The sequence below is a fragment of the Salvelinus alpinus genome, chromosome 2 (genome assembly GCF_045679555.1).
Source record: "Salvelinus alpinus chromosome 2, SLU_Salpinus.1, whole genome shotgun sequence".
Classification (NCBI taxonomy): domain Eukaryota; kingdom Metazoa; phylum Chordata; class Actinopteri; order Salmoniformes; family Salmonidae; genus Salvelinus; species Salvelinus alpinus.
The window spans coordinates 45,288,748-45,302,730 of NC_092087.1; the positions used below are offsets into that span (position 1 = coordinate 45,288,748).

The 13,983-nt window shown below is 39.3% G+C and overlaps 1 protein-coding gene across 2 annotated transcripts in view; it reads left to right on the forward strand.

Annotated features, from left to right (window-relative positions):
• Positions 1-5,177: 5,177 nt before the first annotated feature.
• Positions 5,178-13,983, forward strand: part of ca16b (carbonic anhydrase XVI b) — a 291,063-nt gene continuing 282,257 nt past the window's right edge. For both annotated transcript variants that reach the window (XM_071381241.1, XM_071381233.1), the window contains exon 1: positions 5,178-5,798. In XM_071381241.1, the coding sequence (XP_071237342.1) occupies positions 5,714-5,798 (85 nt within the window). In that variant the 5' untranslated portion in view covers positions 5,178-5,713. The remainder of the gene's footprint in view (positions 5,799-13,983) is intronic.

Here is a 13,983-nt window from a genome sequence, read left to right on the forward strand (position 1 = left end):
GATGGCCCACATTAAAAGCAGAGGGCCCTTGTGACAGTCCTCAACAGCCCCGCTGAGAACAGGGTAATTAAATGAGGAATTTAATCGGATTCCTCAAATTAAATGTCCAGCTGGATACGTACTCCCAGACCCCTGCTGATTTCCACCTTTTCTGTCTCTGTGGATGCGTCCCAAATTGCACCCTATTCCTTATGGGCACTGGTTGAAAGTTGTGCACTATGTAGGAAATATGGTGCCAATTGGGACACAGCCTCTGTCTGTGGTGCTGTGGAGTTGGGGTGTGTCACACTGTGCCTCACAAACCTCTCTGATCAATACCCACTCATACCTGATTATAGTCAGGGTGATAATTGCTGCTAAAGTATTCCATTCACAGCTCTGACAGTGGGAGTTTGGGAAAGGAAGGGACCATCACACTATGGGGTCTCCTGAGGGTCATATTCATAATGGGTTCTGGGTGGGTGGGAAAATGCACAAAAGCACCACCATGAAACAATACGCTCTCTCTGCAAGATGTAAACTGTACAGTAGGAATGATGATTATGTGTATAGTAATACAACGCATGAGGTCTGTTTGAATTACCCAGTATTCATCAATCCCCATAGGAATTTGGTATTGAGGACAGTGTGGACCATGTCAGGCAAGACAGCAGGGTCAAGTGCATTGCAGTGTGTAAATGAATTATGATATCAATGATTTAACTGATTTTGGAATGAATTTCAAGATTTCAAACGGCATTACTATGCAAACTAGATGACACAGACGGCAGAATAATACTAGATGGAATGATGGAAGCCAAACATATTATGCATGTGATCACTTTGTTCTAAATATACACATTTGGAAAATGAGTGTGCATCTGTTCAACCAACAATATGAATTATCCTGGCCTTATTGTTACCGCTGTAGCCATAAGCTCACTATTTTGACAATCAGCTAAATTACAAACACACAATTTTTACACATTTACATAGTGCGTGACGCATGCTGAACGCGGGAACAAGAGTGAACTTGGTTTGTTGTTTCTAAAAGTTGCTTAAAAACTATTATTGAAAAAAAAATGGATAGTACTGTTTTGGATCCCGCGACGAGGTTAGACTCAGTTGCTGCGACCGCTACTATGTGCCTAACCCTGAATTCTGAAGAGCTGATGCTTGGCGAAGCAGCTAGTCTAACTGCTAGCTATCAAGCTAGCCAGGCTTGTAAGCTGTTTAAATCCCTGCTATTTGTTGGTGTTTCCATCATTCTCGAGAGCTGTGCTGGCTGGAATTGTGTGAAGTACCAGAGTTCACCAGCTACCATCATTCCGCTCAAAGAAGGTTGGAGTAATGGAGAGGACAGTGTCTCGCTGTCACAGGTGTGTCATCTTTTAAATCAACAATAAGATGTCTACAAGCAACTGTTATAGCAACAAGAAAATAGCTTCAATAACGTGTCCAAATACTGGTGGACTCATCTATCAAAAGAATGGACGATCTGACCAGAGAGGTCCAAGAACTTAAGAACAGTTTGCAGTTCTCCCAGGGTGAGGTGGATGAAAAAGACTTGCAGCATGATGAAAACAAACTGTAAGTCTACATGAGATAACATCAGCACTGTCTGTGAAACATTATTACAGATGACTGAGGGGGGGGGGGGGGTGGGGGGGGGGACAATCCAGGAACAACAACATCGTTGTGGATGGCATACCAGAGTCTCCACATGAGACCTGGACTGGGTCTCCTGAGAAAGTTGAGAAAAATTATCACGAAAGGCTGCAGATGGATCACAGGAGGTTTGAGGTTGAGCGCGCCTACAGGTCTGGAACACCTGTAACGAGCCCAGGTAACAGACCTACGTCGATAGTGGTCAAGTTTCTAAGGTTCAAGAAAAAGATGGCTGTTCTGGAGAGAACCAAGAACTTGAGAGGAACCAACATCTGCCTCAACAAGGACTTCTCTGAAGCTGTGTGCAAGAGTCTGAAAAAACCTTGCCCACCTATGAAAGCTGCCAGAAAGCGTGCGGACATTGCATACATCCGGTACAACAAGTTCATTGTCCACCTTCCCTCCCAAAAGCCTGGGAGGAGTGAGAGAGCCAAGGTTCCTGGTCAGTAGCTGCAGCCCAACATCACATATACACTGAGTATACAAAACGATAAGAACACCTGCTTTTCCAATGACATAGACTGACCGGGTGAATCGAGGTGAAAGCTATGGTTGTTGTCCTGGCACCACACTGCCAGTTCTCTGACCTCCTTCCTATAGGCTGTCTCATCATTGTCGGTGATCAGGCCTACCACTGTTGTGTCGTCAGCAAACTTCAATAACAACGAAAGTCAAACCGCCAAAGGTAATTTATAAGAGATCATACCAAAAAATGCTCAGGACTCTTTTGTGAATCCAGATGCAGCACTGGAAGTATTTGTAAAAGGATTCATGCCAATAATTGACAAGTATGCACCTGTTAAGAAAATAACTGTGAGAACTGTTAGAGCCCTCTGGATTGAGATGAACTGAAAAATTGTGTGGTTCAAAGAAATTATGCAAAAGAGGTGGCAAACAAGTTAGGCTGCTCAGCTGATTGGTCGACAATCTGTAAATTGAGAAATGTTATGACTAAACATAACAAAGAAGAATACATTATAATACCAAACCAAGATAAAAACCCAAAATACAATGGAAAAAAACTTTGGAGTACCCTAAATTATATAATGGGCAGAAAACCCAATTAATCTCCATTGTTCATTGAAGTTGATGAGTCATTTATTTAAAAAAAAACATTTGATAATGTCACGTTCCTGACCTGTTTTCCTTTGTCTTGTATTTATTTTAGTTGGTCAGGGCGTGAGTTGGGTGGGTTTGTCTATGGTTGATTTTCTATGTTGGGATTTTTGTGTTCGGCCTGGTATGATTCTCAATCAGAGGCAGCTGTCAATCGTTGTCCCTGATTGAGAATCATACTTAGGCAGCCTGGGTTTCACGTGTGTTTTGTGGGTGTTTGTTTCCGTGTTTGTGTTTTACACCACACGGTACTGTATAGGTTTCTGCACTTCGTTTATTTGTTTTTGTAATTCAGTGTTCAGTTTTGTTATATTAAATCATTATGAACACTAACCACTCCGCGTATTGGTCCGATCCGTCTCGCCTCTCCTCGTCCGAGGATGAGGACGAATATGAAAGCCGTTACAGATAATGATCATTTCAATGACTATTTCACTAGTAAAGTGGAATAACTCAGAAGTGAAATGTCAACATTGAAACCATCATGAACCATCATATTTTTGAAAAATATATATAATAATGAAAGAGAAGCATTGCTGTTTTGAATTTGGTCAAGTTAGTGTGGGAGCGGTGAAAAAAACTATTGTTATCCATCAATAATGATAAGCCACCAGGTATAGACAACCTTGATGGGAAACTATTGACAATAGTAGCAGACTGTATTGCCACCCCTATTTGCGATATCATTAAACAAAGCCTAAAGGAGTGTGTGTGTCCACAGGCATGGAAGGATCTAAAGTAATTCCACAGCCTAAAAATAGTAAAGCATCCTTTGCTGGCTCTAACAGCCACCCAATCAGTTTGCTGCCTGCACTTAGTAAACTGATGGAGGGAATTGTGTCTGACCAAATACAATGCTATTTGTCAGAGAACAAGTTAACCACTGACTTTCAGCATGTATAGAGAGAAGGGCACTCAACTTGTACTGCAATGACTAAGATGACTGATAATTGGTTCAAATAAATGGATAATAAGAAGATAGCTGGAGCTGTATTGTTAGATTTCAGTGCAGCCTTTGATGTTATTGATCATAAATTGTTATTGAAAAAACTCTCTTGCTATGGCTTTACATCACCTGCATGCCAGTCTTTCCTGGTTAAGGGTTGACAAGAGATGTAATGGTTCTCTTCTACAGTAGTATGTGTATCATCCATTCCAATGGCTTCTGGTTAAGCTGTTATAAATTGTCCCTCTAGTGGGCAAAGTTTGCACATTATTCAGTAGACCTATATTTTGGTGTATTTAGTTGGCTGTGTTTACAGCCCAATTCTTTTTTTTTACACTAATTGGTCTTTTGAGCAATCACATCAGATCTTTTCTCATCAGATCTTTTTCAGAGCTGATCCGATTGGTCAAAAAAACAAGAAGTGAAAAAATATCAGACATGGCAGTGGTGGAAAATGTACCCAATTGTCATAATAATTGAGTAAAAGTAAAGATACCTTAATAGAAAATGACTCAAGTAAAAGTGAAAGTCACCCAGGAAACTTCTACTTGAGTAAAAGTCTAAAAGTATTTGGTTTACAATATACTTAAGTATCAAAAGTAAATGTAATTGCTAAAATATACTTAAGTATCAAAAGTAAAAGTATAAACCATTTAAAGTTCCTTATATTATGCAAATAAGACGGCACCATTTTCATGTTTTTAAAATGTACGGATAGCTAGGGACACACTCCAGTATTCAGACATAATTTACAAACGAAGCATGTGTGCTTAGTGAGTTCACCAGATCAGAAGCAGTAGGGATGACCAGGGATGTTCTGTTGATAAGTGCGTGAATTGGACCATTTTCCTGTCCTGCTAAGCATTCAGAATGTAACGAGTTCTTTTGGGTATCAAGGAAAATGTATGGAGAAAAAAGTACAATATTTTCTTAAAGGAATGTAGTGAAGTAAAAGTAAAAGTAGTCAAAAATATAAATGTAAAGTACAGATACCCCCAAAAAACTATCTTAGTACTTTAAAGTATTTTAACTTAAGTACTATACCCCACTGAGAATTGGGCTGCCTGGGTAAACGCAGTCTACAAGTAGCATACATTAGTAGGTGGAATAAATAACGTACTGTGTTCAGATTCTAGCCTAAAGCCAAAGATGTCCATATACAACGTTTAAAAAAAAAATCTTCTTCAAATTATTGACAACCCCATGTCCGTTATGGATATGTAGCATAGACAACAAGCAATTTATGGACAGAATCGAAATTATCCAAAACAGGCATATGATTGTTAAAGTAGATTTATGTAATTACCCACTCAACTGACAGAGCCTGTTTTATGTTGTAGTGAAATATAAAAACTTGACACAATGTGTTGGTGCTGCTGTAGGCTTTTTAGAGCGCTACAGCTTTCGTTCGGCGCTAGGATCCAGCGTCCTGAGCTCAGATTTTACCTCCCGCCCCATGCAGCTCGCTCTATTCTAAACCGTCCGCCAGAACACTCACATGCATGCCGCTACTTCCTGGATGGAAGAATGGAACCAAAGACAGTTCTCAGTACGTTTAGAAAGTCTGTGATGGAACGCTTCCAGCACTGCCTTTGCAACATTCTCTCTACATTCATAAGTGGCGCCGCGGGTCACCGCTGAATGGACGAACATAATCAGTAGCCTATTCTTCGACCATTTTTTCCTCAAGTTGGCGAAATTGAGTCGGGCTCATTGACTTTCACCTATAGGATTCACTTTGGGAATGTAGAAAGGAAGCTTGGATGCATGTAGCCGAATGTGACAAAACTATTTTTCTGCGGTTCACAGACATAGATATTTCTTGAAACAGATGCTTAATTGGCTTCAAGTGAATTGCCATCAAACTACACTCCATCTGACACTGCAGTTGGGTTTGCGTCCTATGTGCTAACGTCTGTTTTCTACAATCAAGTTTATGTAATTTTGTAGACCTCAAACTTTGTCACCCGTTGCCTTCTTGTTGCTCTCGATGAGTATTTTGACATGCGGAGAATACTGGAACCGAGTCACTGGTGGACCTTACCCATAATTTTTTCAGCCTTGGCCGTGTTTACCGACTGTCATCCTGGTAAGTCGTTGCATTGTTTGCAATATTGTAAACTATTTGTTCACTGCAGTGTGTGTCGTGCGTATATAGGCAACAATGTTCATCTATATTTGTATTAAAATCAAGACCAGGGAAATCAAATTTCTAATTTTGCCCTGATCACGAAAAGATAACAGGACGAGAAGACTTGCTGCTGCTAGCTACTGCCGCATGGAAGATGAGATATTCATCCTACATACATAAGTATTTCCTCACGAAACACAGACAAAAAAATACCATGATTTTGGGGGGTTTTCATGAAATGTAATCCATAGTATAGTCATTTGCAGCAAGGAGTGCTGTCATGTATTTGACATTTGTATCTAATTGCATAATTGAGAAATAATTTATCAAAATTGCCATATTTTTTACACTTTGGATAATTATGTCATAAATGAATTGTGTATTAATTATGTATTACAGCCTGATTAATCAGACTACTACAGATTAAACATTATGGAGTCTAAATAGTTGGGTAAAAAATACTTTCCTGTGGATATTTTGTCTCAAATTACGAACAGATGAACCACACAGACAACCAACCAGTAGAGTAAGTTTAAATGTAATTTATTCAACATTTTGTCTTGAAAGGAACATTTACACGATTTTGCAGGGATTACTTTCAGGCTGTATATACCAATGAATTGTGACTACATCTGTAGGTGCTACAAAGCAAACATTGGTGTCATATGAAGCTTTACCTCTTGCTCTGTAATATGAGTAGTATTTTGATTTCAATTTAAAAAAAAAAATACTTTCATGGAAATCTATCTTAGATTTGGCAATAATTTTTTTTAAATTATTGTTAAACATAATATATTCTACGCCAGGGTTCCCCAACTGGTGGCATTCTGCCCGCAAGTGGTTTGATTTGGCACCCCAAGATTTAGCTTTTTTAAATTTCATTGTTGGATGTAAGACTGTAAAAGCACCAGGAAATCAGCTCTTTGTGATTTTAATTTAAGAATCTGTTGCCAAGTATTCCTATGCCTAATAGAGAGACACGTGATCGTATACAAATGTAAGCAAGGTTTAAAATGATTACGTTTTAGTCAAACATTATATCTGTTTGGGTTTCTTGCGGTCAATTTGCAGTCTACAAATTATATGTTCCGGCCCCCCGACCATCCGCTCAAGAAATAATCAGCCCACAGCTGAATCTAGTTGATGATCCCTGCTGTACGGGCATATCAAAGTCCCAGAGTAAGATCTCTGCTACTTTCAGAGTTATGATCCAATTTGTAAGCATTACCATCATAGCGAATGTGAAAATGGATTTTAAATGGTCTTCCAGCTGCTGGTGATTGGTAGAATGTTCAATGAGACAAGTAAATGGAGGGCTGTGATTGGTTACATTGCCTACAATGCAAATTACTATAAAATGGGCCCTAAATTTAAAACTAGCGGAGATCCCATTCTGGAACTTTCATATGTCCATAGAGTATATTATGTTCAACAATATATTGAAAAGTTTGCCAAATCAACAATGGTATATTTTCAATATTAATGTTTAATATTTTTCAATATTCATAAATAAAACTGTAATAAAAAAAAACTACTCATTGCAGAGCAAGTTGTAAAGCTTCATATGACAATACATTTTATTTGTAGCATCTACAGATGAAACATTATGCAGTCTTAAGGAGGCCTGGGTAATGCCAAAATGACATAAATATGCCAACTTTGATTAATTATTTCTTAATTATGCTTTTAGATTCAAATGTCAGATATATATCATCAACCATCCTTCCTGCAAAGGACTATTCTATGGATTACATTTCGTGAAAACACCCGAAATCATAGTCAATTTTTTGATGAATCACTCATAATGTGACTTTGCTAAAATTGGCCGAAAATTCAACATGGGATGAAATGAAAAGATTGACATTAGTTTCAATGTAGAAGAATGAGTGATTCATGTGGTCGTAGCCACCCATGGGAAATATTAGGTTATGAAACGGTTTCAGTAAAGGAACTGATGCTTGGCGCATGTAGCCTACAGAAGGTGTGACAGGGTGGCGGTGTCTGTCCGGTGCTTTGGCAGGTCTGATGCACAGACTTGCAGTGATGTAACAGCAGGACTGGATCCACAGAGAGGAGGAGGGATCACGTCTCCTAAATTCCCGCGGTCACTGCGCGTAGCCGTCCAGAGCCAAGATTTGAATGGATCATCAGAGCCTAGCGCTTTGATAGGCTAGGCTATAATTCTGAGTGCAAAACACAAAATAATGGCATGTTTGAGTGCATATAGCCTTTAAAGAACTAGCCTACCTCATTGTTTTTTAAACATCACGTTTTGGACTCGACGTGTCAATGTATGGCTCATACATGCATAATAAACGATCTACACAGTCCTCTCTCAGTCCTCTCTCTCACACATATTGATGTGTTCGAGAAATGCATACTGAAGCAAAATATCGGCCTACTTTTCTGTTGTGTTGACCATCAAAATCAAGTAATTCCATGTGTCCACCTTTTGTCCATATAAATGTTCACACAGGTATTCTATGATATGGGGTAATAATCCAACACTGCAGTTGATTGCCAGAGATCATCATTCATTGCATAGGCAAATGCTATATATAATCAATACACAACTTTCAAGGTAGTAGGACATTTGATGCAAACGTATAACTAACTTTTCCATTGTATAAAATTATATTATCACATTAGCTTGCTCGTTTGCCATAGTAGTCTGAGACCATGCATGCAACTACGGGAAGTCGGGAACTGACCTGCAACAACCAATTGTGATGGACAATGTTGATTGGCAGGCGGAATACTGTCCATTGAGGTTGCAAAGTTAAAGTGGGAGGCAGGATTAGGTCTGCCCAGTATTGTCCAATAAGGTCCACACCATATAAACACCAGAGTTCTTTTTTACTCTTTTTGTGCACACGCCACAGAGCCTCAAGCACAATGACGTGATGGCTTTGTGCACAATTATGAGGGACCTGTTTTTGCTTGTGAATGCTACTTTCAAAACTATTGTCTGAAATGATACAAAACGTATGAAAAATCTCAAAGGAGAAGTTAGCTTTTTTTTTTACAACCAAATCTCTTTTTTGGATGTAAATGACATGTTATAGAAGGGTACATTTTTTTTATTTATAGCAATTTCACTTGTTTTTGAGAAACTTAACCCCAACCAGCGAATCACTTCCTCATCCTTTTTGTGCAGTACGTGGGCTCTGAAAAGACATGAACAAATGCTCTAAAACACCCAAATACGTCCTCGAGCTGTTTCCCCCCCATCACTGTGTTCATGCTTCTAAAATGGACGGAAAGGTATCGCTCAAGTAGCAACAAAATTGAATATATCGTTGTGGATAAAGTTCGGAATGACACAATTTCATGTGTACAACATCTAAAGACCTGCGTCACTATCCTGAGTTTTTCCGTTTATAAAAGGACGTATTTGGGTGTTTTTTTTTTAAAGCATTTCTTCATGTTTTTTCAGACCCCCTGTACTGCACAACGAGGATGAGGAAATGATTCGCTGGTTGTGTTAAGTTTCTCAAAAACAATTAACACACCAATGACATACTTAAAAAAAAAATGTTGTCAAAAAGCAACATTCTCCTGTACACAACCGCTTCATGGAGCAATTCAAGGGGATGCACACATGACATTACATTGTTGCAACTTGTGGTTTCTAGATTAGACAGTGTATCATTCTGATGACCTTGATGGAAAGTTACATACTCCCATTGTGAACTGTAAATGAAACATGCAAGTCGGCTTATTAGCTACATTGTTATAATATTGCAATAATGTTATTAATGCATTATTGACCTGTTCTCTGCACAGCTGAACTCTGAGTTCAACTCAGCTCCTCTTTGCTGTCCTCCGTAGCAGTCACATTGAGATTCAATAGTCAATCCTGTAATAGTTTTCCGTTGTGATTGTAGCGTGGGTCCTAGAGGAGCTATTCCTCAGACCGAGAGATTAGAGATACATACGGTAAAGAGAGAAATCTAACAATGGAAACGCATGGGGGAAAGATCCAGGATCTCCTCATTGCCCCCCAGACAAATGTTCCTACATTTTTAGGCTATTGTTTATGTGTGTATTTCATACTATGTTGAGTTAAATTAAATTGGAGTATAGTTATTGTTTGGAGGTCAACCCCATTACATGTTCATGACATCGTCACCAATCAACTGCATTACAGTTAAAAAACGACTTTGAATACCACCACCTATTTCTGTATGCTAGCTATGCTGCCAGCTTGTACCAATGGCAGTTAGCGTTTAGCAGTCACTTCTAAACCAGAAAAGGGACAACTTCTAAATGTTATGCAGCAAAAACAGCCAAATATTTTCAAAATTGGTCCAGTTACAATAAATAAATCATGACGGATTTGACGAATATCCACTTTGTTAGATCAGATTTGTTGAATGTGGGCTAATCTGGCATGCTTCTTCCAGCTCCCACAGTCTGCGTACCATTGATCTCTTCACCGCATCTATAAAGTGTTGGTCCCATGTTTCATGAGCTGAAATAAAAGATCCCAGAAATGCTCCATGTGCACAAAAAGCTTATTTCTCTCAAATTTTGTGCACTAATTTGTTTACACCCTGTTAGTGAGCATGTCTCATTTGCCAAAATAATCCATCCACCTGACAGGTGTGGCATATCGAGAAGCTGATTAAATAGCATGATCATTACACAGGTGCACCAAGTTGAGGACACAATTAATGGCCACTCAAATGTGCAGTTTTGTCACACAATACAATGCCACAGATGTCTCAAGTTTTGAGGGAGCGTGCAATTGGCATGCTGAATGCAGGAATGTCCAACAGAGCTGTTGCCAGAGAATTGAATGTTAATTTCTCTACCATAAGCCGCCTCCAGTGTCATTCTAGATCATTTGTCAGTAAGTCCAACCGGCCTCACAACCGCAGACCACGTGTAACCATGCCAGCCCAGAACCTCCACATCCGGCTTCTTCACCTACGGGATGGTCTGAGACCAGCCACCCGGACAGCTGATGAAACTGAGGAGTATTTCTGTCTGTAATAAAGCCTTTTTGTGGGGAAAAAAACATAATATTTTGATTACCCAAACTTGAGTTAACGTAATCTGATTTACTTTCATTATTTTGTTGTTGTTGTATTACTTTCCCATTAAGAGGGATTAGAAGACAAAACTGATCCATTACACGTATCATCATAGTGGCCTCTGACTTGTGGTCAGATTCACTCAGGTGGACCAAATTTGAACTTTTTTCAATGCTGAATTGAATGTCATTGAGAAGAAAACAAATATTTTGCGCAAACATCCTTTCTGAAATCCATCCAAGAAGTAATCATCTAGTTTTTCATAAGTATCTGTAATCTGATTACAATATTTTTGCTGGTAATGTGACTGATTTGGTATTTATTTTAATATTTTTTATGTAATCAATTACTCCCCAACCCTGGTCAAGATGATCACCTTATCCCCCTGGTCACATCTGGTTTGCACCGCATCCCATCACCTGTCCAATCAGCACCCAAGCTACAGAGATAAGGAAGAAAAACAGGATTATTCTGGTACTGTCTGGGATACATTCACATCAAATACAGTATTCATAAAGGGGATCAGGACTCCTATTCTGAGACACAAGTCCATATAATCTTCTTCATGATGATCTAAAAGGCTAAACTGATCCTAGATCATCCAGCACTCGTACTCTAGTACAGTTTATAGAGGTCCAGAGGGGTATACTACAAAGGAGGATCAATGACTAACCAGAAATAACTATTCATTTTCTGGGTCATTAAGAAAGCTTAACTTAGATATGTTTTTTTATTTGTTGAGTATATAAGACCATACCCATTCCAAGCTTATCTTTCAAAAAGAATATGAAGTTATTTAAGAATATTTAGGCAAGTTAGCTGGCTAACTCATTGATCCTGCTTTGTAGTATACCCCTCAGACCTCCAGTGACAGGGAGAGAGTAGAGGCATACTGTAGCCAGGAAAACATACTCTGTGTTCCATCCACTCTTTTCCTGTAGCTTTATTAGAACTGTGATGAATGCCCAGGCAATAAGGCACTGTCACTAAAGGACGAATACCGCTGCACTCAAGGACTCAACCATATCAATAACTGTCCTCCATCCCTCCATCCCCTCCTCCATCCCGCCATCCTTCTCTTAAACAATCTCTCCCTGACATGAGCTGTCAAGTCAGCTGTACTTATGGCTGAGGAGTCAGTAGCTGGTCTGGGCTGGGGAGAGGGGAGTATGGAGAGTTCATTCTCTGGCAGGGGTTTACCTAATATACGTCCTTCCCTTTCTCGGTCTCCTCGTGTTATCTATTGACTGATCCTTGAATTTTCTTTTTACATGTGCTTTTGTTGCCGTCATTGAATCACTCTAGATGTCTCTTGGAATTTTGAAATACACAGTGCCCATATCATTTGTGTCCTGTTATTGTGGGTGTATACCAAAATGTGTAATGTTCATGTGTTAATTTCCAATGTGTGTCAGCTGTATTTTACAGGATGTGTTGTTGTGATGGAATGCTATGGGGAGATCTCACACAGCACTTCAAACCGACTCCGAAAGAGGCACATTCTTGTCAGTGATGATGTTTTCCCTTCTTCTGCTACTGTATTGCCTTCCTCTGCAAAATCCGTTTTCTCTTGCTCTATCAACAATATTCTAACTCAGTAACCCTTCTATTGATTTGGGTTTGAAAGGTATGATCTTTCTCACTATATTATTATTACTATTTATTATTATTATTATTACTATTTATTATTATTACTATTTATTATTATTATTATAGCAATGCTGAAGCCAAACTACAGTGTTTCGTCCCATGTTTAAACAAGGCAGTGCTCATGTCTATGGGCCTTCACTAGTTGTTTTGCTTTCCCTCACGTCAAACAATGGAGTGATTGAAGGATTTGGAGGATTTAGTATTCACGGTAATCCAAACTCCTCTCTGTACGGATGAGAAAACAAAAAGTAAGGTTTTCAAAATACTGAAACACATACAAATCAAGGGGCCAGTCATGTACAGTGCACACAAGCACTGTCTTATTAAATGCATGTCTGAATTGAAAAAGGCACATGTTATATTTGGCTTTTGTCAGGTAGGTTACCACTGTTTTGCTCCTGTTCATTTGATCTACCCCATTTTGTCCTGGGATGCAAAAGTCCCTTGATGTTGGCTGTGTTTAGAAGCTTCCAAATTATTTTGATATCGCCCAGCCCTGCTGAGAGAGTTTAGCATAGTGAAGTGCCTTTCTGATAATGTAACCCTCAACACTGAATCCGTTTCCCACTCATTGTTTTAAAGGAGACTAGAACAAAATGGAGTCTTGTTGGGTTTTCCAATGGTCCGTGTTATCCGGGATCCTTGATGTCCCTACCCCATCGAAGGTTAAATTGAATATGGTTGGGGTTAGGGTTTATGGTAGGGACGTCCCAAGGATACCGGATAGCGCTTACCGTTTTCCGATGACATGATTGTCCTTTGTATTGGAATTCTGTTTGTGTTCCATTGCTATATTTTTACATTAGAGTTTCTTATTTTAATCGCATGAGAAAGTGATATTTGAGGAGATTTGGAAATTCAATAAGTGTTCTTTATAATGTATAGTATACATCAAATAACCTGGTATTGCGTGTCCGTGTCTTGGCTGTGTGTAAGACATGGTGAAGTGTTTGCGTGTATGTGCACGGCTGCGTGTCTGCGCGTGCTCTCCGTCCCATCAGTGTGTGTGTGTGTGTGTGTGTGTGTGTGTTTCTGTGTTTCTCCTTAAATGGTTGTGTTCTCCATCCTATTAGTTGCTGACAGGGAAACGGTTGAACCTGTATATACAAAGTGTTTTGATGTGAAGTGTCAGTCTGACAGACTTAGATTAGACTGCAAAAAACCTCTAATGTGCACACGCACACACACACACACACACACACACACACACACACACACACACACACACACACACACACACACACACACACACACACACACACACAGTAAGGATCTACGGGATCGGTGTCCCTATACCGGGACGGTTGTTGCTAACGTGCGCTAACGTGACTAGAATGACGTTGTAAGTAACAGCAAATGTTCCAGGACATAGACATGTCTTATATGGGCAGAAAGGTACATTATTGTTAATCTACATGCACTATCCAATTTACAGTAGCTATTACAGTGAGAAA